Source organism: Festucalex cinctus, chromosome 6 (genome assembly GCF_051991245.1).
Source record: "Festucalex cinctus isolate MCC-2025b chromosome 6, RoL_Fcin_1.0, whole genome shotgun sequence".
Lineage (NCBI taxonomy): Eukaryota > Metazoa > Chordata > Actinopteri > Syngnathiformes > Syngnathidae > Festucalex > Festucalex cinctus.
In genome coordinates, this window is record NC_135416.1 from 945251 (window position 1) to 970607 (window position 25357).

The 25357-nt window shown below is 41.9% G+C and overlaps 1 protein-coding gene across 2 annotated transcripts in view; it reads right to left on the reverse strand.

The window, feature by feature from the left end:
* grin2ab (glutamate receptor, ionotropic, N-methyl D-aspartate 2A, b) overlaps window positions 1–23782 on the reverse strand; it is a 111732-nt gene extending 87950 nt beyond the window's left edge. Inside the window, exons 1-3 of one of the 2 annotated variants that reach the window (XM_077523696.1) lie at window positions 23415–23782; window positions 22488–22560; window positions 10028–10222 (exon numbers count right to left, since the gene is read on the reverse strand). In XM_077523696.1, coding sequence (XP_077379822.1) covers window positions 10028–10222; window positions 22488–22493 — 201 coding nt within the window. In that variant the 5' untranslated portion in view covers window positions 22494–22560; window positions 23415–23782. Of the gene's footprint in view, window positions 1–10027; window positions 10223–11587; window positions 11852–22487; window positions 22561–23414 lie in introns of those variants that run through there. The other variant, XM_077523694.1, reaches the window with a different exon arrangement.
* Window positions 23783–25357: the final 1575 nt, after the last annotated feature.

Here is a 25357-nt window from a genome sequence, read left to right on the forward strand (position 1 = left end):
GGAAATGTAAATTTCCCAAAGGGATCAATAAAGTCAAGTCTAAGTCTTTATTAAAAAAATAAATAAAACATAAATTGAAGCAAGTTGAAATTTGAGCGGTGTAAATCGTAAGTATTATGTGGGAGTTGTTTCTCGGCAAATAAGTGAAAAAGAAAATGCATGCACAATTGCAGTAAAAAAAAAAAAAAGAACAAATCTGGGGAAAGGGCGAGGTCATGAAAAGTGAGCCGCATTATAGCAAGGGAGCACTTATTAATTTTTAAAAGCTTGGAGCTAATCGGCGTGACTTTTCGCAGATGAAAGCGGCCGGTCGGCGTCTCATCACAAATCCGATTCGACTTCATTTTTCATCCAAATTGACTGTCAACTTTGGCCTCGGGCGAAGGAGAAAGGTTGATCATTTGTATGCCACATGCTAGGCTAGCAGTTGGCGCAACATGTGCCTGCTAAAAATAAATTAATATTATATTTTTTTTTGTTTAAACTATCATTTATTCGGCCGGCGGCTTGAAATGCTCGCTGTCCAGATGTGGCATATGGCAGAAACACAGCGACCTGTCACAGCTGTGAGAACACCTCACATGATGGATGACGCCACAATATTATTATTATTTTTTTTTTTTATTTATCTCAATGACTCTTCAAATGAAAAGATCAGTTCACAGGTATTTGAAACCCTAACCATGGCTTGGAACTCTAAATTGAAACCTTAAACATGGTTTAAGATCCTAAACCTGACCTGAAACTAAAAGTGGAGCCTTCATTATTGGTTGAAACCTTAACTCATTGAAACCCAAAAACGTGTATACACGCTTTTAATAATTTGTCATTCGCTCCCAAAAACCTACCTATACGTTTTGATGTTTGTTTTTTTAATGCGAGAGAGCATACAGAAGGCTTTGATGCAGCTTCTGACATGAAGAGGTTGCTTAAAGCAATGGTAGTTATTACAAAAAACGGCCAGTAAATGGCAGCAGAGTATAAGAGACCAGCCAGGACATGTTGCAACAAGCTCTTTTGTTTTCAACAGGTTCGTGAATCATGTTGAAACTTAGCTATATGCTAATGCTAATTGCTGCAAAACGGAAACCGATACAAATACACTTATTTTTTTTCCTGATTAAAATAAGAGACTCTGTTTCTTTTGGTGGGTTCCATGTTTTTATAGCAATAGAACATAATATTCTGCGGACCTTGCAAAATCCGTCAAAATCCAGTAAAACAGCCGGCTGTTTTACTGGATTTTGACGGATTTTGGGATTGCTTCAGTGAAAATTTGCTGGGCGTGAATGAGTTCATTTAAATCTTCATCTTGAAACACTAAAATTTAAACCCCAACCTTGTCTCTGAGCCCTAATTTGGTATCCTTAACTCTTGAAACCTGGAAATCCAACCCTAACCATGGTTGGAGACCCTAATTTGAAACCTTAACCAAGTCTTTGAAACTGGTTTGAAAACCTTAACCTCACTTCAAAAGCTCACTAAACTTTGATTAAACCCAAATCTGGGATAAAACCTTAATCCGGTCTGGAAACCCTCCTTACAAACCCTAATCCTTGTTTCAAAGCCTAATCCATTCGATCGACTCCCTTAACCCCGCCTCCAAAACCTCATTTTCCCTCCCCCTTGCTTTGGCAGAAACGTTGTCAGTTGATGTTGTCGGCATCCGGTAGCGACTTCATGTAGAACACGAGCGCGCTTGTCACTTCTCATTCCGCCTTGTAAACATCTTTAAATATGGAACGCAAATCAGCAGGCAAAGATACGGACGCGCTTAACGAGACCAACGTCGACGACATCCTGCGTGGCGCCGGAACCTTCTTCTTCTTCTTCTTCTTTTAAACCGCTATCGATCCTCACCGGCTGTTTACAGCGCTTGCCCGCTCACCTGTGAGGCACTTCGTCAAAGGTCCGTTAGGCGCACCTTTATTGATTCCGCCGTAGAGAGTTTTATGCGTGTTATTTATCCACTCGAGATTACCGTGGTCGTGATTTGAACAACACAACAAGGTGGAAGGTGGGGGGAGGAGTTTAGATTATTACTGGCGGTCACATCATTCTCCTTGTAAGCGGTCACAAATCTTGCTAGCCGCTAATAGCATTTGGGAAGCAGACAAGATGTTGGCAAACGTGCTCATATTGAGGTACAAGTACAGTGATGCCTTGGTCTCTTTTTTTTTTTTTTTTTTTTTTTTGAATGGGCTGTTCACAAATCAGTGGCAACTCAAATTGAGATGTTAAAAACAAATATACCTAGCATAATTGTCGCGTGCGCTAGTGTCACGGGAACGCCACACGTGTGGCGCACGTACGTGTGCGGGTGGGGGGGGTCACAACATCATCTCTTTGTTAGCATGCGCTAGCCAGCTAATGAACATGAAGTAATCAGTCAATAAAGCCCAATCTGACAACGTCCTAGCATAAACAAGTGTGCTAACCTGGATGCTAAGGTTAGCTTAGCGCTGGCTAACTAGCTAACAATAAAACAAGGATGGATTTCAAACTTGAATGTGGATTTTTTGGTGCGAGTCTGAGCTCCAGTTCTTCCTTAGTAAGGGATAGTGTCCATTTTGTCTGACATTTTTTAAATTTAGTCTCAGTTTTCGTACAATTTCAGTCACGCTTGTTAGTTTTTAATCAGTTAGTCAACCTCATCCCATTTTTTATTGAGTCCATTTTCAGTCGACTATAAATCTAGCTTTTTAGTTTTTATTTTAGTCCAAGAAAACGTCATTTTATTCATCTAGTTTTAGTCAGCAAAAATTGTCGTTTTAATCGACAACCATTTTTACTGCTGTCTGTTTTTTTGTTTGTTTGTTTTGTCAGCAGATTATATTGAACCTTTTCAGATCTAAAATTATTTCACATCAAATTTTCTCTCCTCTTTTTGATGGAAAACAACTTCACATTCACTTCAATTACAGTGGCTACTACGGACGGCTCCATGCTATGAGCTAGTAAGTTAGCCAGTTTTCGTTAGCAGTCGCGTTAGCATTATTGTTGGAACGTTACAGCCGTTGTATTAATGTTAAATTATAACTTAATTTATTATTGGTTTTTTTTAACCTTTCACCGTGAATCCGCCTCCTGATTGTTCCATTTGTTTGGCGCTACGTGTCAATTAACAGTAGGGATGTAACGATAAGGGAAAATATCGTAATATTAAAACTGCCACAATATCGTCGTCATCATGTTCAAGAACACATCTGTTAAAAAAAAAAAGTCAGGTTGATTTCCATTTGTGCAGTTCTAGCACCCTCTAGTTGCTAGTTTAGTTTCATTAGGGATGTTTTGGCCTTCTACGTTTAAATACACTTAAATGTACTCAAGTACAAAAGCAGAAATTCATTTTTTTTTTTACTGTCAGTACTATAAAATGTTTTGGCAACTTGGCACGATGGAAAAAAAACCCCAAACCAAATGTGTTTCTCCTCTTTTACATTGTGAGCAGAAAACATTTTTATCTTGCTTCTCCACAAATGTTGCGTCATATTCGTGGTAAAGCATTTTGAGTTTGAAATACATAACGAGCCTATTTGGACACATTAAAAAAGGAGTAGAAAGTAAGTCAAATGTATAATGTTAGAAAATGAAATACTCAAGTACAGTCATGAAATATTTGTTCTGCTTTCCTGACATGAGAGGACCTCAAATTGAAGGCCGACCCGGCGGCGGCGGCGGTCACGTGACCTGCTCTAAGCCAATCGGCGGAGAGGGAGAGCGGACGTCGTCCCTGATGAGAGCCGGACAGACTGTCAAGCGTGTTTTGTTGACACGGCCGCCAGAGATGGTTCAAATTGAGATGGCGCCACTTCTCCCTCAGGACAACGTTTGATTTCTTTTTTTATTTACCTTCCGTGTTGAAGGCAGGCAGGCGCTCAGGCGGTCATTTGATTGGCTGATGGGAAAAGCTGCGGCGTGTCCAGCACCAACGCCGACTTCTGACCGATGTCCTCAGAACTGCAGGACGTCACGGAAGTACAAAACATCCCCGGAAAACATTCTTGACTGTGAAGAATGACGTTGACCGATGTGTCAACAAATGGGAAATAGAGGGTTAGGGTAGCAAATTTGGGTTTTCAAGACAGGGTTAAGTCTTCAAAATTTGGGTTTTAAGGCAGCGCAGTTGTTTCAATTGGGGGTTTAAGGTGGAAAAACTGGTTAAAACTACAAGTTAGGGTTTCAAGCTATGGTTAATATTTCAAAATATGTGTTTTAAGACATGGTTAGGGTTGTAAAGTCGGGTTTCAAACCCGTCATGATCTGTCTTTTGCATTGTTGTCCTTGTGTGTCTTGTCAAGCATTGTCAGGTCCACCTCTTTGTATTATTACTATTATACATATTTATTCATATTTCATATTTATTTGGTTTTCATCAGTCCGTCAGTCAGTTAGTTAGTTAGCTAATAGGCGGACACATATTTCATATTTACGTTGTGTTAGTTCACACATTCTTTGACAAAGGTTAGTCGGTTTGTTTTTGTTAACATTCTTTGGTCATTGTTAATTACCTCGTCACTTGTTTCATAGAGAAAAAAAATACAGAGTTAAATAATTGTTTACTCGCCTATTGGTCAATTTTGTATTATGCTAGTTAGTTAGTTAGTTAGTTGAAAGTTTGCCAGCTCATATGTTTTGGTTTTTTTTTACACGTATTTGGTATTTAAGTTAGGTTAGTTTACACATTCTTTGACCAAGGTTAGTTAGTTTTGGATAACATTCTTTAGCAACCAAGTCACTTGTTTTTTTGTTTTTTTTGTTTTTTTTTAGTAAGATCGAAACTAGAAAGTAAAACAATTGTTTATTCGCCTGTTTGTCCATTTTGCATTATGTTGAGTATGAGTTAGTTAGTTAGTTAGTTAGTTAGTGACCTCTTTGGACTTTTCAACCACTACGTGTTTCTCATAGTATCGCTTTTGTCTGCCTACTTCTGGACCAGTTAATTCATTTGTGTTTTTTTTTGGTTTGTTCATTTATGGTCTCGGTTATGTTTTGCCCAGGGGCAGGATCACTAATGGGACCACTCTGAGCTACAAGCAGGAGGGGGAAGCTATCAGTGTCGCTGCTACATGCGGCACTAATCAAGTGAAATCAAGCTCTTTGAAAAATAAAATAAAAAATAAAAAAATCGAGTCAGGGACACGCGAAAAACATCTTGGACGTTAGCGCCAGGCGCATCTGCGCCTTCCTCCACAATGGCCGCCGCGTATCAATATTGAGCTTGCCTTTGCTTTCAAAATGGATGACAGATGGCGTAAATCCACACCAAGCCGCGGCGTTAATATTCCTCGACGCCGAAGGTGTTTGTGGCGGCGCTGACGAGCCGCGAGAGAATTCGCATCCTGGCGGCTAAACGTGGCTCGTCGGTCGGTCTGGCTTTCCAGATGCCGCCGACAGATGTTGACATTTGCTGGGAAATCTTGCGTTTTGCCGGAGAAACGCAATTATACGACGCCGCCGAGACCGGCGAGGAGGAGGCGGTACGGCCACGTCGTTACGGCGGCGAGCGTCGGGGGATCGCGGCGACAGCTGGTACGGCTTTCAAATTAGGGTTTCAAAGTCCAGACTTCAGGGGGTTTCAACATTTTCAACCAAGGTTACAGCTTCAAAAAAGTGAGATTCAAGTCTGGTTTGGGATTTTAAAAATGGGTTTGGGTTTCAATTCATGAAGCATTTGGGTTTCAAAGTATGGTTTCAAGACAGGGTTAGGGATAAAAAGTTGGGTTTTAAATCTGGTTTGGGGGGGGGGGGGAAACAGTTTGGGTTTTAAGATAGGGTCACGGCTTCAAATTGGGGTTTAAACATTTGGCACAGATTTTAAACCGAGGTTGCAGTTTCAAAGTAAGGTTTCAAGTCTGGATTGGGATTTCAAAAAAAGGGTTAGCGTTTTACAATTAAGCACTTGGGTTTCAAAATATGGTTTCATGTCAAAGTCTGGGTTAGGGGGGAAATAAAAGGTAGGGTTTTAAGCCAGGGTCACTGTAAAAAAATAACAAAAAAGAAGGGTTTCAAGGGGTCAAATTAGGGTTTCAACATTTGTCACAGGTTTTAAAACAAGGTTACAGTTTCAACGTAAGGTTTCAAGTTTGGATTGGGGTTTCAAATTCGAGTTTTCAATTAAGCATTTGGGTTTCAAAGTACGGTTTCAAGCCAGGTTTAGGGGTACAAAGTTGGGTTTTAAGTCTGGGGGAAAAAAAACAGGGTTTTAAAAGAAACGTTTCAAGCCAGGGTCACCTTAAAAAAACATACACAAAAACCGGTTTTAAAAGAAGGGTTTTAAATATAGGATCAGGGTTGGAGTTTCAAAAACAGTTAGAGACGAGTGTTTCACAATCTGGTTCCAAGCCAGGTTTGGGGTTTTAAAAAAAAGGGTTACGGTTTTCAAGTCAGCATTGATGTGACAAGGTCAGCGAGAAGATTTCAAATGTGAATTCCAAAGCAGGGTCGGGCTTTCAATCCATGTCGCAATGCGAACGCGTCTCCACCAGACATGACGCAATGAGGCGATCGGATGAGGGAATCTCCCAAAGGCTTGACGTCACATTTCCTCCTTGTCACGCCGGCCCCCCTCCAGCAGGGGGACCCAGCTTGCATCCGACTCACAAAACCCCCCAAACATTTTGTGGGGCCCGGCGGTCCGGAATGATGTCGCCGGCGCGACGAGGCGGCGTCGTTTTTTGGCGGAACCAGTCGGAGGCACAAGCGGCCTGACTCGAGGGGGCGGGGCCGCAGATGTTCCGGAATTTGAATTTGACTTTCAAGTCGCTCGTCCGCTTCTTCCTTTTCACCCGCTCGGTGGCCAGCTGACGGCCGGCGGCCGGCCGGACGGACGGACGGACGGCTGCGCACGCTAACGCTACAAGTGGAAAAGAAACACTCGAACACTCGGAAGGAGAAAACGTGTCACCTTCAAACAATAACTCGCATCTGGCAAGGCGGGAAGGCTTCCAGGACCTTTTTTTTGTTTTTGTTTGCTTCCAGGACTTCAATGCCTGCTTTTGTTTAGAAGGAACTTCCCATTTTCGAGTCAAGGTTAGGGATTCAAGTTGGGTTTTTAACAAGGTTTGCAGTTTGAAATTTGCATTTCAAGCCTGGGTGAGGGTTTCTAGCTAAGATCAGGGCTTCAAATTAGGGTTTTAAAAGAGGTAGGATTTCAAACAAATCAGAGTTTCATAGTAGAGCTGCAAGATTTGAATCTGGTTTCACATTAGAGTATAAAACCAGGGTTAGGGTTTCAAATTAAGGTGTCAGGATTGGGGTTTCAAGTGAAGACTGGGGTTTCACAAGCTTTGGGTATGGTTTCAAATGATGGTTTAAAGCTAGAGTTAGGGTTTTAAGTTGGGGGTTTCCTAGAATGCTCGGAGTTTTAAATTAGGGTTTCAAGCCTTGTTTGGGGTTTGAAGGCAGTGTTTTAAATAAGGCTTAGGGTTTCAAATTAAGGTGTCAAGATAGGATCAGGGTTTCAAGTGAAGCCTGGGGCTTCACAAGCTTTGGGTATGGTTTCAAATGATGGTTTAAAGCTACAACTATGAACAGCAAGGATTAAGGTTTCTTCGTAGTAGGGCTTCAGGCTAAGATTAAGTTTTCAAAGTAGGGTTATGGTTTCAAATTACGGGTGAGGGTTGCAAATTAGGGTCTCGGGATTCTATACTAGTTTTAAATGAGGTTTTTCAAATTATGCATAGTTAGTTAGTTATGATCAGTTATGTTTGTATCACAGAACACTCCCAAGTTAGTTGATTTGTTTACGTTCTGATCGTGGCATGTTAGAGATGATAGTTTGGTTATGATGGTTAGTTCACTGGTTAGTCAGCTAATACGCATTTCATTTGAACAAATCAATCAATCAGTCAGTTTTTACTATTGGTAATCTCATGTTATTTTGTTAGCAATCAAGACAGTTGGTTGGGTCCAATCGGTCAAATCGTTTTTGTCGTCGACTGCTTCCGTTTGTTTCGCTGCTTGGTTAAGCTTTCACCATTGCTGGTTGGTCAGTTAGTTAGTCGGGTTGATTATGTTTTTGATCGCCATTTGTTATCTTGTTAGAGATCGCGAGTTTGCTAGAACTGAGCGATTTGCGAATCGGAGAGCTTTCAACTGTTGAAGTAGTCTGCATCCCCCATCAAGCGCTTGAGAAAACATGGCAGTCGGGGAGCGCAGACGGTCGACGTGACCAGGTTTTATGTGTCGGAAAATCCCAAGTGGGTCATCTTTTTATAACCCAGCACAAGAAGAAGACGGCGCGAGCGCTGCAAAAAGAGAGCGAACGAGCGAGCGGCGTTTAACGGAACGGATTAGGTGGGTTATAAACGGAGGCGAGGCGAGGCGAGGAGACGCCGCCGAATGCCGAATGCCGAACGCCGAACGCCGAACCCGCTCGGCTCAACCGCGACGGCAGCGGCGGATCAGGTACGACTGACGAGCAGCTCGGGGCGACTCGGCGTCACCTCGGCGCCGCTCGTGTCACGCTCCGGCCTAAAACGGGGCCTTTCCGATGCACTCGCATCACATCTCGTCACAGACTTCCTCTCTCGCTCGCTCGCTCGCTCGCCCTGCGTGATGTGGCCTGCTTTTTCGCCGCTCGGACTTTTACAGCAAATTAGCATCGTTTCAGCCATCGCCATGAAATTCCATGCACGTCTTTAACTCGTTCACTTCCAGGACATTTTCGCTGTTTTACTGGATTTGGACTCATTTTGCATATTGTGTCCTATTGATATCAAAACAAGAAAGATTAAAGTCTCTTCTTTCATCAGGGAAAAAAAAAAAAGTGTATTTCTAGCGGTTTCCATTTTGCATCAATTAGCATTAGAACATGGTTAAGTTTCATCATTATTCACAAATCTGTTTAAAATAGTGGGGGGGGGGGGGGGGGGAGCTTTTTGATCTCTTATACTCTGCTGCCATCTGCTGGCCGTTTTTGTAATAACTACCATTGCTTCAAGCGTTCTCTTCAGTTCAGAGGTTGCATCAAAGCCAAAACGTAGAATTACATCTTTGGGAGTATGGTAATATTTAAAATAGAACGTAAAAGGACGCAGCAAAAATAAAAAAAATAAAAAAAAAGGAAAAAAAAGTATCAAGGACCCCAAAAAAGAAAAAAGAAAAAAAGATTGCCTACCCTCAACCATAAGCCAATTCAAACCTAAACTCGAAAACAAAGTCTTGTCTCTCAAAAAGAGATCTGAACTTGTAGTGGGGGCACCAAAATGTCCCCCACAATTTCAAGTCCGTCCCCACAATGGTAGTTAAATCTGGGGGGGGGGGGGGGAAACCCACTCACATTTACATGCATACTGAGTGAACTGACTGCAGCGTTTTTTTTTTTTTTTTTTGCACAAGTTATTTATATTAATGAAGATTGTCAGTACATTCCACTCAGTCGTGCCCCACAGAGGCCGGAGATGCCCTCTCTTTTTTTCCTCTTTTTTTTTGGGTTGTGTGTGTGTGTGTGTGTGTGTGCGCACACACACACACACACACACACACACACACACACACACAAACAGGGTCCCCATACGAGCCATTCCTCATATATTTCCCTTTTATTGGCATGTCGATATTAAGCTTCATGTTTTCTATTAAAGTAAGGGCAGTTATAAAAAGTCAGTCTTCTCTTCTCCCTTTTTAGTCCGATCGAGTCGATGAAAGAGTGCATTTTATACACACATGCGCACACACTGAACACAGCTGAAACGATACGCCTGATGGAGAATGAGGAGGCTGCTTGACTTCCATGCAAGTGCGAGAGAGAGCGAGGGAGAAGATGCGGGTGTGTCTATAAAACGTGACCGTATTCAAAGTGTAATTTGAGAGCGCATTTGCATGGCCTCTCTCGTCAGCATCATCACGAGCGTCACCATGTGATTGCGCCAGCCGGGCGATGCAACAGCGCCGCCAAGCGTCAGGCGCCTCAACAACAGGCTGCGGCGGCGGCGGCGGCGGCGGCGGCGGCGGCACACGCGCGCGTGCGCGCGCCCATCTATTGCTCGTCTCGTCTTTTCTTTTATTTTCTCTTTTTTCTTACCTTGGCTGTCACAAGGCGCGTTTTGCGCCTCGGTCCCGCGGCTCCGCGCGCGCCGCCGCCGTGGCCGCTTCCCTGAGCCGCGCGTCGCCGCCGCCGTCGTCGCGGCCGGCCATCGCGCCTCTTCTCCGGCTCCTTGTCCTCCTCGTCCTCGTCTTCTTTCCGCCTCCTCCTGGTGCCAAAGTGTTTCAACTTGATCTGCCAATCATACACAAACGTACACGCGCGCGTGTGGGATGAGTACAGGTGTGGGGAACATCTGGCTACCTGACGATACGATACGGTTCACGATAACGATTCTCTCGCGACGTGACGATACCACAATTATCAATATATTGCTCAGGTAATAAATCCAACGATAATCTACACTAAAACTAACCATAAAATAATAATAATAACAATGATAACAATAATATAAATAAATAATAAAAAATAAAATTAATAAATATATAAAAATAAATAATAAATCCATCCATCCATTTTCTAAACCGCTTACTCCTCACAAGGGCTGCAGGGGGTGCTGGAGCCTATCCCAGCTGGCTTCGGACAGGTGGGGGACACCCTGAACTGGTTGCCAGTAAATTGTTGAATAAATAAATAATGATAAAAATGTAAAAAAAAAATCATAATAATTATATTATAATAAAATAAATATAAATATATAATATATAAGTCGTATATAAATATGTATATAATAATAATAATAATAAATACAGAATTCATAATGTAATAAAAATATAATTAAAAATCAAATATATAACATATATGAATATATATAATATATATAAATTATAAAGAAAATAATAATATAATAATAATAATAATAATAATAATAATAAATTATTATTATTATTATTATTATTATTATCATCTAAAATTAAATTATTATTAAAAAAGAATAAGAAGAAGAAAAACTAAGCTCATGAGTCTTCTTCGCCCGAAGACTTGCGTCGATTTCACCGCCACTCTCATGAGGCCCTCCCCCTAGTGGCCCGCCAAATAATTGCTCAACAAGTCATGAACAACGGAGCCGTTCTAGTGGCTATATATGAACTACAAATATCGCCATACTTACGTCGGCGTATCGATAATCTATCGGGAGACAAAAGTATGACGATCTATCTCGATATCGATATATCGTCACACTCCGAGTGACGAGCGTATGTGCTTGTTGTCACTGTTGTGGTGGTGGTGGCGGCGCGCGTGCACCGCATGCAGCGACTTGTTGAATCCTGCCAGGCAGGCACGGCAGCGTGATTCATTAGCAATATTTAACAGCGCGTGCGCGCGCGTCAGCATCGGAGTTGAATTAAAAAGTGTGCGTGGGAAAAAAAAAAAAAAAAAAAAAAAAAAAAAGAGAGAGAGAGAGAGAGAGAGAGAGAGAGTTGCGGGGAAAATGACGCCTCCCCTCGCTCCGGTAACACGCAGCAGGTTGTGATCCACTTTCCCCTCCGATGCATCCCCATTCCAAACCACAAGCAGAGCTCCGTGCAAAAAACAAAAAAAAACACAAAAAAAGCAAACAAGGATTCCCAAGCAAAAGCCTGCATGCACGCCACTCACCCCATTCCCGTGACACATCTCTCCAGGCGGCCGGGCGGAGATGACATTGCAGCCTGTTACTCCATTCGGGTTGCCCTCCAAGGGGTGAGTCTCCCCACCTCCACCCCCAGCACGTCAAATTAATCCATCAATTGCACCTCCATCCGTGGGAAACAAGTCGGGGTGGAAAACCACGCACGCACGCACGCACGCGCGCACGCACCAGGATCACCTCCAGCCAGAAAAGGAGAAGCAGCACGCTGGGATTAATCCACCTGTCGTTGTCCGTGAAGAAGACCCAAATCCCCCCACCCACCCGCCCGCCGGCCGTGGACACCCTCCCGGACCGGACCGGACCGGACCGGACCGGAGCTCAGGTGCCGATTCCCTCCTGCTCCCGATGGAGTCAAACGTCCGCGGAGTGCAGGCGGTGGAGGGATCGGCCGATTATTCGGGATCGGCAGCTCCGCGCGCGCGTTCCGCAGTGTGAGAGCCTGTGGACAGCCTCCTCCAACTCCTCCTCCTCCTCCTCCTCCTCCTCCTCCTCCTCTTCTTCTTCTGTCCTCCTCCGCGTGGATTCTTGGAGACTCGAGAGCGTGTGTGCGTGGAGGGGAGATTCCGTCACACACGCACATATATTGATACGTACGTATGTAATCCTCACAGGGACAAAAAACATACAAAACAAAAAAAACCAAAAAAAAGCGAGCTCACCCAAGTTGGTAGTTGGCGAGTGGAGACGCGGCCGGAAACGTTCCCCGCGCTCGGAGTGTCTCGGTTCGCCCACGCATGCACCGCTGGCTGACGGCACTTCCACAGCAGCAGACTGGTTAATTAAACATAAGGACGCCGGGGCCTGAATGAGAGCAGGATGCATGCTGGGACGGGGTGGGGTTTGGTGCGGTTTGGTGGGGGGGTTGCGCACAGTCGCTGACTTCATCTTCCGTTTATAAAATATTATCAGATGTCTATTTAGCAAGTGCATGACGGGAAAATGACACGCGGCAATATAATTCCGCCGGGAGAATCCGACTCGTGCGCTTGTCAGAAAAAAAAAAAGAAAAAAAAAAAGAAAAAAAAAAAGAAAAAAAAGTCAGTCGTGTTTTTTTCTCTGCCGCCTTTTAAAAAGCGATTCGGAGATTTATCGCGATATTACAACGCGCAATTCTCGTATCGATACAATATGCGGCCGAATCGATATTTAAACATCATTTTTTGATGGAAATAGTCAAAAAAAGAAAAAAAAAGTCTTACTTGGGGTTAGGGTTCGCACTTTAACTCATTCACTTCCAGCCATTTTGACTGAAGCAACTCCCTTCGCTCCTACGCCCAGACAATTGTGTTCTATTGCTATGAAGAAAAAAAAATGGAATCTACCAAAAGAAAGATTAGAGTCAGGAAAAAAAAACTATTAGACTTCTGTTTCCGTTTTGCAGCAATTAGCATTAGAATATAGTTGAGTTTCATCATTATTCACAAATCTGTTGAAAACAGTGCGGAAAAGAGCTTTTTGCAACATGGTTGATCTCTTATACTCTGCTGCCACCTGCTGGCCGGTTTTGTAACAACTACCATTGCTTCAAGCAATTCTCTTCAGTTCAGCGGCTGCATCAAAGCCTTCTGTATGTTTTAGCATAAAATAAAAAAGAAAAAGGTAGAAATACGTCTTTGGGAGCAAATGAGTTAAGCATGCACTGTAAAAAGAAAAACGCTGTTTATACGGTAAAATACCGGCAGCTGTGGTTGCCAAAAACGTACCGATGAATTCCGGTAACACATTTTCTACATTTACGGTAAAAATTTGCATTGACACTGTTGATTTTACAATTACAAAATGTACTTAATCCAAGATTTTACTGTTAAAAAAAAAAAGTTTTGACATTTTAAAAATAATGTTTTTCCTGGAAAATTTACATTTAAAAAATGCTTTCTATATGGTAAAATATGGTAATAAAGCGCTTCCCTACCTTCACATGTGCCCTCAAAGAACATATTTATTTTATTTGTACCATAATAGAATAAAGTGTAATTGCACATCCACTACAGTAGGTGTCAGTGGCGCTCTCAGCTCTCATTGAATTTGCAAAGAGTATTAGCTGATATGCAAGGGGGGGGGGGGGCATGCACAATATATTTTTCTTCTTCCCTGGGGAAAACGGTAATTGGGATCCATCGGAGGGGAAAAATTGGCCGATTTATGCCGATTTTACAAGAGCTACGATCAGCTGATGATTTCCGAGGCCGAATGACTAATTCATTTGAATGTGCGTGTACACATGTGGGTGGCGGGTATACGCCCGCACTTGTGCGCGTGCACGCTACGCGCGCATGCGTTATTCACGCGTCACCACCGTCACACACACACAACAGCAGCATCGGTCCCGCTCAGTGCGCATGCACAAGACTGAAGAACATTTCAATATCCGCTCAGCCGCTCGCTCGCGCCTTCACTCACGCGCACGCGCGCGCTCGCGCAAACGAGCCCGATGATGTGTCATGTTCCCCGTCAGTGGCTTTTGCTCGTTAAAGCGGGAGCGAGATGGGGGAGGGGGGGGGGGGGGGGGGGGGGGTACTGGAGAGGCTTGTGAGCCGCGCGCATGAGCCTCAATTAGACGTAATTAGCCCATCAAAACTGCAGCTGGGGGGGGGGGGGGGTATGCGCGTGTGAAGGGGGGGGGTCCTCGGGGAGCCCCCCCCCCACCTCCCCTCGTGTCTCTCTAGAGAGAGAGCGAGAGAGTCGCCTTGTCGTCCCGACGCAGACAGATGGCGTGCACTCGGGTCACGTCGGCTCGAATCGGGCTATAAGCATTAAAAAAAAACAAAAAAAAAAGGAGACTGCGGGGCTCATTGGCCTTTTCCTCGTCATCTCCTCACATCCCGAGGATAACATTCTCCACCTGTTGACGCCCCCCCACCCGCGGGAGCCCGCCAGGCTGGGACGAAAGGAAACTGACGCTTGCGTAACGTCAACATGAAAGAGGAACGAACGAGTGCGCTTTTCTTTGGAGGAAAAAAATAAATAAACTCCAAACAGAAACGATTTGACTTTTTTTTTTTTTGTTTTTTTTTTTTGTCTTTGATTGTTGTCAAAAAAAAAAAACAACAAAAAAAACGAGCCTGCAGTGCAGATGCGACACCAGGTCCGTTTTGCCAAGCAAAAAAAAAAAACAAGAGCCCCGGTGGAGCAATATTGCAAAGCTGCTCTTCGATATTCTTGCAATGAAGGTTTGGTTTTCTGCTTATAAAAGCCGCGCCAGGCTATACGTGACCTTGACAGAAAAAAAAATGCTTGCTCGGCCAATCCGGAAGGAGAAGAAAGTCATCATGGGGCAGACAAGAAAAGAGGAGATACGTGATGAACACTTGTTGTGGAAGGAGCACTTGACGTTTGTAAACAAGAGCACTTTTAAAAAAAAAAAAAATGTGACGAGCTCCGCCAAACAAGGATGCCAGATTCCACTGAAACAAAAACAAAACAAAAAAAACAACTTACTTCTCAATAAATGTTAGATATTCTTCTAAAAGAATGTTTGAGAAATTGCCGCTTAAAAAAAAAAAAAAAAAAAAAAAAAAAAAAAGCAATGCTAATTACTCGTTGCATATTGAAAACGAGCTTCAAGTTTATTGGGATACTTGAAACATTTTCAGCAGTAAGAATTTTTTATTATTATTATTTTTAATTCATTTTCAGGGTGGTTTTGTTATTTATTTAATAAATGCTTAGTTTTAATTTTGTTTTAGTTAGTTTCATTATTAGTTTTAGTTTTTAAAAATAATGTTTATTACTTGTATTATTTACAAATAACACCATGGGAGTGATGTCACCTGAAGGTGCTTTTCTATTGGCTGCTGCCGGATGACGTCACTTCTGTGTGACACATTAATAGTTTGTTTTCATTTTTTAAACGTAAAATGTAGCCTCAGTTAGTTTTCGTTTTTTTTAAAAAAAAGCATTTTCGTTTTATTTCGTTAACAAAATTGTTTTTTGAATTTTAGTTTTAGTTTTTTCGTTAGTTTTAGTGAACTAAACTAAACTTGCTCCTTACTGAGTCAAAAAGGTCCCGCCCACCGTAAAACCACACCCACACATATCCAAACACAAAATCAGACGCAGCTACACACAAAAAGTGAGCCGGCCGCCGCCGCTAATCGCTCCAACGAGTGTGTGATTATGGAAAATCTGTGCGGGAAAAAAGAAAAGAAAAAAAAAAGCCATTATCGCGGTGCGCTATGTCGCGCTAACAATCAACTAGTTTTCCTTTTGTTGCATAATTAGCCAAGACAAAAAAAAAGGCTGGCGCCGCTAACGACGTGTTGCTAGCATAGCGGCGGAAATGAAAAGACGAAATCAAAGGCGGCGATATGAAAAAAAAGAAAAGAAAAACGAGTGCCAGGCAGCCAGTGCACAAACTGATAAATATGAATGTACATAAATAGATTAGAGAGGAGAGAAAACCATTACACAAGGCCTCTGACAAAAAAAATAAAAAAAATAAAAATGATGTGGGCAATTTCTGGTTGCCATGGTAACTACTTTATCAGTGTCACCACTTTTTTTTTTTTTTTTTTTGTGAAGGCAGCAGAGCAATCCCAGTTACGGGCTAGCGTCCCACTCGTAGATGAGCGCACCAGGGAAAGCTAAAAAAAACAAAAAAAAACACCCAGGACCAAGCTGATAGCGAGACTCGTTTCCATGACAACAGGAACGGAGGGTGCAACTCCAGGAAAAAAAAAAAAAAAAAAAAGTGCAGATTTGGATTACGGCGTGAAAGAGAAATGTTCTTCATGCGCGAGAGGGAGACGAGGGAGGTGAGAAGTTAGCGTTAGGGTTTCAAATTAGGGTTGAGAGAAAGCTTGGATTAGGATTTCAAGTCAGGTTTAGAAAATCCGGGTTTGAAGTCACAATTAGACTTCAAATTTAGGCATTATTGATTTAAGTTTTTGTTTGGTTTTTTTCACTCCTGACTGTTTTACTGGATTTGGACTAATCTTACAAAGGCCCACAGAAAATTCTGTTCTTTTGCTATGAAAACATGGAACCTACCAAAAGAAAGATTAGAGTCTCTTCTGTCATCAGGAAAAAAAAAGGATATTTCTAACCATTTCCATTTCGCAGTAATTAGCATTAGAATATAGCTAGCTTTCATCAAAATTCACATTCTTGGTGAAAACACTGACAAAAAGAGCTTGTTGCATACTCTGATGCCACCTGCTGGCCGTTTTTATAATAACTACATTGCCATTACATGCTCTTCAGTTCAGAGGCTGCATCAAAGCCTTCTGTATCTAGCGTTTAAAAAAAAAATAAAAAATAAAAAAAAATTTAAAACGTATAAATACGTCTTTGGGAGAATGGTAATATTTAGAATGGAACGTATTTATACGTTTTTGGGAGCAAATGAGTTAATCGGTTATTAAAATAATTGTGAGTGAGCAGCACTAAAATTGAAAAGATAAATGGATAAATTGCAATCCATATGATCGGCATCGGATTCGGTATCGAGCCGATCTAAGTCATGGATGATCGGTATCGGAATCGGCTGCATAAAACCCTCATCAGAAGAAATAATAATAATAATTAAAAAAAAGTAGTTCCTTTATTTTATTCTGCCAAATATTGGAATTGGTCTAAAAAAATATATAAATTTTTTTGGTCCTTGGACAATCTATGTTTTCAAGAACTTGTTAGGGTTTTTAAAGCTGTATTAAGGATTTCATATTAAAGTTTGAGGCCAAGTTCAGGTTTTCAAAGCAGGGTTTCAAGCCTAACTTAAGGTATCAAACTAGAGTTGGGGTTTAAAGTTAAGAGTTTCAGGCCCAGGGTTCCAGTTTCTTCAAGTTAGGGTTTCAAGACTGACTTAGAGATTTAACCAAGGTCAAACGTTCCATATTAGGGTTTCAAGCCAGGGTTGGAGTTTTAAAGGTGAGTTTCAAGCTGGTGTTAGGGTTTTAAACTAGGATTTATGAGACACGAAAAGCCTGAATCACTCGCGGCGTTGTGCAAGTGGAAAGTGCGGACGGCGTCGGTGGGCCGCGCTCGCGAATCCCCCTCGTGCCCGCACGCCCTCGCTCGCTCGCTCGCTCGCTTCCGTGCGCTCAGTCAGCGCGCCGGGTTTTATTTAGACGCAGGAAGTGAATCACCGCGTCAGTCAGCGTACCTTTCGTTTCGCTTGCCATTTATCACTCGCTCTTCCTTCACCCACAGGGGGAGCCGCTGAGCGAGTGGGTGACCTGGCATGATGTGGTAGGGTTTCAAATTAAGGCTTCAAGAAAAACGTCGAGGTTGAAATGACCAAGTCAGTGTTTCAAGTTATTAATGGGTAAAGATTCAAGACAGTGTTAGGGTTTCAAGCCTGGCTTACACTTTTAAACTAGTGTTAGGGTTTGAAGCCAGGATTGGCATTTCAAAGTGGTATTCAAAACAGGGTTAGGGTTCCAAACTGGGCTTTCATGCCTAGGCTAAGGTTTACAGTGGGGTTTGATGCATCAAACTAAGGGTAGGGTTTCAATTCATGATTTTAAGCCAACGTTACTTTAGTTTAGGGTTACGGTTTTATATCAGGATTGGCATTTCAAAGTAAGGTCTCAAGACAGTGTTAGGGATTTATATTAGGGTTTCAAGCCTAGGTTGAGGTTCTAAATTGGGGTTTAAAACCTGCATTACGGTTTCAAATTAGTGTTAGGGTTTCAAGCCTTGATTAGGGTTCTAATGTGGGATTTCAAATTGTAGTTGTTTTTTTTAATTCAAATTAATGTAATGGTTTCAACCATGAGTGTTTTAAACTCGGGTTCGAATTTCAAACCAGGATTGGCATTTCAAGGTAGGGACTCAAGGCAGTGTTGGGGTTTCAAGCCGGGGTTACCATTTTAAACTAGTGTCAGGGTTTCCAGTCAGCAATGGGATTTGAAAGCAGGGATTCAAAACAGTGTTTGGATTTTATATTAGGGTTTCAAGGATAGGTTAGGGTTGAAGAAAAAAATGACTGCTTGATTCCTATTTGACCAATACAAACATTATTCCATGTTTAGACTAGGCATGTTTTTTTTGTTTTGTTTTTTTAAACGACTTCATTTTGAAGCTCAGGTTAGGGCTTCAAATTGATTTTGCGAGTTGACGCCGGCCACAGCCGTCCGCCCGGTGACTTGTTAGGTGGGTGCGTTGGAGCGTGGCAAAAGTTGCAAGCAGCGGCGGTGGCGGCAGGCTGCAGCTAATTGGCGCAGGCCACTGAACAATTCAAAATAGCTCATCTGGAGGCCATGTTGTTGTTGTTGTTGTTGTTTTTTTTTTGATGGTCCTTCTATACCAGCGCAGCCAGAGGGTGCATTAAATATGTTCGGTGAAAGAAAGATGTCGATGAAAGGGAGCGGGGCCCCCGTGGCCTCCGCATGCAACATTCATCGAGGCTTTGACTGCGCTTGTATGATTGAAGCATTAGTCGGGTTTTTTTTTTTTTCAGCGTCCGCCGGACACTCGGCGCCGAACGCTTTCGCCCATTTGCGCTGTATTTTTAGGTGCGCCCTCGAGCCGCCGACTGGGGACAAGTTGGATTACATCACCACTTTTCAAGTGCTCTCAAACGAGGATTAAGGCTCCGAAATGGGCTTTCAAACCGGGGTCAGGGTTTTTAGGGGTTCAAATAAGTTTTCGAGACAGGGTTGGGTTTCAATCCATTGTTAAGAGTTTCAAATTCGGGTTTTCACTTTTCAGCCAAGGTTAGGGTTTCAAATGAAGGTTTCAAAGCCAGGTTACTTCGAGTTTCAAGGTAACTGGGGTCGGGGTTTAAAGCAGGGTTTTTAGAGGTTCTGATTTGAGTTTCAAGCCAGGGATAGGGTTTGAAATGAGGTTATCCAGCCAAGGTTAGGGCTTCAAATGAGAGTTTCAAGCCAAGGTTAGACCTTCAAGCCAGTCTTAAATCAAGGTTTCAAGCCAGGGTTACTTTGAGTTTCACAAGGTAACTGGGGATTAAAGCAAGAATATTTGAGGTTCAAAATTTTCAAAGCAGGGACAGAGTTTGAAAATAGGGAACCTCTCGCTACCCGACAGTACGATATATGTGATACAAGGCTTGCGATAACAATTATCTCACGATATGACGATGCCGCGATGATCGATATATCGGTCAGGTAATAAATCCATGATAAAACTAATCATAATCTAATAATAATAATAATAATATAAATATCTAATAATAAATAAAATAATACAATAAATAATAAAAATTAAAAAAATAATTCATAACCTAATAATAATAATGATAAAAGTTATATATATATATATATATATATATATATATATAAAATAAAAAAAACTAAGCTCATGGGTCTTCTTCGCTTGAAGACTTCCGCCCATTTCCCAGCCACGCTAATTAGGTGCTCCCCCTAGTGGCCACCAAGTAATTGCTCAATAAGTCATGAACAATGGAGCCGTTATAGTGGCTGTATGTGTACTACAAATATGGCGATACTTGCATAGATGTATCGATAATCTATCGGGAGACAATATCGATATATCGTCTCACACCTAGTTTAGAGTGGGGGTGCATTGGATTTTTTATTTTTTTTTTAATCTAAGATCTGCAAACTCGGGTCAATTAGTGTAGCCCAGAGTTCGCAGCAAACATGGTGAAGCAGCATTTAGCTGTGATGCTGCACATAAATCGAATAATTTAAGTCAGCCAGAAGTGAACATTTTTTCAAGGCATTTTAAAAATCATGTTCTCCAAATTCATGTTCGCACGACCTATTTTTGTCACATATTACTTTTTCCTCAATTTTCCCCCTCATATGTCATTCGATTCAAGCGGTTGTAAATTGCAGGATGGTTTTTTTTTGTTTTTTTTTTCGGCGCATTTGCGAATCTCCCCTTTTTACTGGAGACTATCGTGAGGTTGCAGAACTGGCAGCGCCCGGCGAGGCGAGAACGACGGCGGCGGAGGCATCCTCGGGCGACAGATCGGTCGCACGGATCACCGACGTCGGCTTCATCGCGCCGACGGAGTGGGCGGGCGACGGCAGCGGGACCAGCTGCTCGGAGAGCGAGCGGCGCAAGTGGGCGATAGGCGGACGGGTCTCGGCCCGCCTGACACCGACGCCTGAAGCCGCGCTTGAAAAAATACAAAATAAAAAAAAAAGTCAGCAAGTGGATGTGCCAAAAGCGGCTGCGGTAAAAGGCCCCTGCATGCCCGCCCACCCGCCCGCCAGCCTGCGTGCGTGCATGCGTGTGTGGGATTTTCAATGTTCTATTTGCAGCAGGAGACACAATATCATCTTCACATCAAAGACGCGGGCCCTCCGCTACTGTATAATCCACACATGCAAGGCAGTCGGAGGACGTTCCCGGGATAGCGCGCTACTCTTTACTGCTGCTTCGTGTCCCACATTTGACATATTTGCATCTAATAACTTTGTGTGGGGGGGCCAGGGATGTAACGTTGACGGCAATATCGTGATATTCAAACTGACAATATTCGTCGTGGTCATGTCACGATATTAAAAGCAGCACATCTTTAAAAAAAAAAAAAAAAAAAAAAAAAAAAAAAAAAAAAAAGTCAGGTTGATTTCCATTTGTGCAGTTCTAGCACCCTCTGGTGGCTAGTTTTTTTTTTTTGTGCAGTTTGATTTCATAAGGCATGTTTTGGCCCTTTGATGTTTAACTCTTACTGCCACCTGTTATCAAAAAAACTTTAATAATGATGAAGGATTTGATCATTTCACGTCGTCCTTGAAAACGTTACATCAGATTTAATTATATTATGCAAGTTCCTTTTGGACCAAAGAGAATTTATAATAATATGTATTTCTTTATTTATTTATTTGTGTTGGCAAAAACTTGAAGTTGGAGAGCAACATGTGCACTGTGCAGTAGGATGATCATTTATTTATTTAATTTGGTACAAAAAAAATGTTTAAACATAAAAAAAAACACACAAAATATTTAGACAAGTTAAATTCTTTGAAACACTATAATTAACAAAATGTATTAGTTACTTTAAAAATTTAAAAAAATTGTGCAAATGTATACATTTAAACAACTCAAAAATTAATACAGTATTAATAATCTTTTTTTTACGAATATGCTGATTTTGTAAGTCTATTTCTGTTTATTTTCATATTTTTGTTTTTCCAAATGTTCTTACCATTCTTTTTTTAATTGTTTATTTATATTTTGGTTTTTCATTACTATTTTTACTATCCCAATAATTGCATTTCTTATTTTATTTATTTAACAATTATTTCTAACATTTTTTCCCATTAATAGTTTGTAACTTTCATCAAATATTGTCATTTTTTTTTAATCATCTATTTTGATTATACCTGTTGTCATTTTTCTCTTTCCATTTTTTCCCCCATTGCCACTTACTCAACAGAAGTCGGAATCAAGCATTTTGTATTTATTTATTTTTTGTATTTTTTTTTTTCCTGAAGAAAAGACTTTGATTTAGATCTGATGTCCCCTGAGCTACACAATCGCAACTGCACCAAAAAAAAAAAAAAAACTCGACACTTGCACCAAAAAAAACCTGCAAACGTGTCCTATTGGTTAAAAACCTATCTATGTCACTCCAGGAAACGCTGCTAAAAATAGCCCAAATGTTGCCAAAATGTTCTAGAGGAGAAAAAAAAAAAAAAAAAAAGGAGCAAGCGAGGGAAAAAAAAAAATCCAATGACGTGTGGCACTGGGATGCAGAACCTCTGGACTTGTATGATCAAAAAAGCAGGCGAGCTAGTGCGCGTGCGCGTGGTGGGGAGCAAGGTCGACTGGCTTGCGGAGACGAACCAGAGATGATGATGATGATGTTGATGAGGATGATGAGCAAAGTCGGCTGCTGTTTGTTCTGCAGGCGGGCTCCCCCTGGCGGCCCGCGGGGGGACCACATGGGGAGTAACTGGGGTGGGGGTGAGAGAAACAAACGCGCCTCACCTTCATCTGTTATGCTCCATTTAGCCCTTTAAGCCATCTCCTGACACACTTTTCCATCGTGCGCGGGCTCGGCCTGAGAAGAAAGGCGAAAATAAATGAGGGGAACATGACGTTTTTTTGTTTTGTTTTTTTGTTTGCTAGACGAGGCAATTTCAGAGGTGAAAAGGCCAGTTTGGAAATGCACTAAACATATTTGGCCCGACATGTAACTGGTCAGGTGAAACTCGGATTTGACAATTTGCTGACTTACCTTGCTTATTCACAGAAAAAGTGGCCTATTTGCTGTTTTTTTTAAGACCCTATCTTCCATTATTCACTAAAAAAAAAAAAAACTCCATATATGAATGTTTGTTTTTCCGACGCTGTGAAGGTACCCTGAATGCACCCATTTTGCTTGCGTAGCATTAGCAACTAGCAAGTGTGTAGCGTATGTTATTCTTTTATCCCAAAAGCGTCCTTCAAGCTGTATAATGACACCGCAGTTGGAGTTAACTGTAAAACTAAACACAAAACGTTAAGAATTACATCCCTTGTATATTTAAACACTAAACATGCTTCGTTTTTAAAACATCGCTAGCCTGGCGCTAACAGGAAGTTCGCAAATGCTAACAAGAAGTTAGCATCGACTTCGGGAGTGTTTTTAACGAATATCCTCACAACAATGTTGTGGGAACACATACCCATGATATGAGATAACACTACGCAAAGGCACAAATTCTTCCCATTGTGTGAAAAACAAGTTATTTTAATAGAATTCAAATTGAATCGCAACTTTCTTGTGTGTACGCAATGGCTGCATGGCACCACACTGCCCCCAAGAGGCCTAAACGCACAGGAACAGTCAATACGTGTTCTATTTTTTTTTTTATTTGCCATTATTTGAGTTTATTCTATTCTTATTTCTTTAATTTAGTTATAAATACTTACCATGTTTGTCGTTACGGGCCACCCGCGGCGTCCACGTCATTACGGTGTGAGCGTGTGGAACTCAAGCCCCCACAGCCGGGGCGGTCACCACCGAAGAATGGCCGGTCGTTAAAAATTCATCCTGCGGCTGGGCCGTGGCAACGTATCTCTCTCTCTCTCTCTCTGCCTCATTTGCTCCACTTCCGGTCGACTTGGAGCGTCCAGTCTCCCTCGGTCGAAGCTGCAAATTCGAAGCCACCTGCGCCATTTAGGTGAGCAAAACCAATCATTCGCTTTCCCCACTTTTTTTTCCCGCACTTCCGCATTCTTTGGCGACACCCCTGAGGGATGACGGGTGTCACGTGACGTGGGAACTCCAGTGACGCTAGAAAAAAAAAAAAAAAAAGGTGAGCAAAAAAAAAAGGGGGTGTTTCCCGAAGCTTCTCACCTAATTTTCATGTTTCTTATCGTGACTGTCAACATACTTTCTCTTTCATCCTTTTGCCACTCAAGACACTTATTAAATTTATTATAACACAAAAAGGAAACTTACTAAGTTTGTTGATTCGTGTGTCAAAGTGGATGAGGAAAGCAGCTCAGGGAAAATTACCAACATCCGGGCATTTCTGATATGTCCGCAATACAACGGAAATCAAATGTTTTCCTTTACACGGTGACAACAAATGGCGTATTATATTGCTTTTGTTTTGTGACTAACACACAAACCAGTAAAAGATTTCATTGCATTTTGAAATCAAAATAATCCTCACAAATCAAATTACACCAATCCAAAGTCCAATGCTGTTCAATGAGCGGAGCGCATTACTTCACCGAGCCAGTCCGCCATTTTGGTTTGTGACGTAAGTTCGGAGTTGTCAATTGTGATACAGTGTATCGATGCACAACTGTCAAACATTTATAGGAGGCACATTTTATGTCAATTTTGCACCTAATATGAATTTCATTACATAAAGTACTGGACTATAATCACTACATATCTTAGTAACGTGATTAGCTTTGTAAATATTTTTAGGTCAACCCACTTGTTTCAAATTCAAGGTCATATGTAGTCAGCAAAACCTTGCTAGTCATAAAAAAAAATTAATAATAATAGCCATGTGCAGAGGGAGTATGTAATGAGAAAGTGTTCCCACAAAGAATATTATCTGCTCCTCTGTAAAGAAATAAAGTGACTTGAAACCCTACTTTGAGATACTTGAAAAACGTTTTTTTTTTTTTTTTGTAATTATAATTTTGGCTAAGTTTACGCTCGCGTGGGCGTACTGGAGCCTATCCCAGCTGTATTTGGGTGCAAAACCCTGAACTGGTCGCCAGTCAATCGTAGAGGTTTTTCAGCATAATAATTATGTTTAAACTGAAAACTCAAGAGAAGTAAATCTACAAATGTTGCACTTTTCTAAAATGAAAATTAGGGCCTGACCGATTTTTTTAGGCCGATGCCAAAACAGAGTTCAGAGATAGGCTCCAGCACCCCCCGCGACCCTTGTGAGGAATAAGCAGTCAAGAAAATGGATGGATGGAGAAAAGATTGTTCACCAGCATCAATATGATAACGTGGTACCGATGTTTCGTATGTTATCGTTGGCATTCGCAGTGGCATCGCATCATTGGTTCCCTTGCCATTTCCAGCCGTTGTGTCAACCAACCAGGAGAGCCGCTTGTAGGTGTCATGCAGGACCGCTAGATAGCAGCAGTGTGTGTGTGTGTGTGTGTGTGTGCGAACGCCTTTGATGAACCCTGATCAGTGTGCTTCTTTGTTGTATTCACCCCCTATTGCCCCCTCCTCCGTGTTGGAAGACCACCCGCCTTGCTTCCTCTCTGATTGGACCTTTTCATTCCCGTTCAAAGTCGGGCATGTACAATTATAGATCCAAATCGTAAAAAAAAAGGGGAAAAGACACAAACTGGCGCGCCAGCCGATGTGTGTGCTCTTTGCCGCTTGG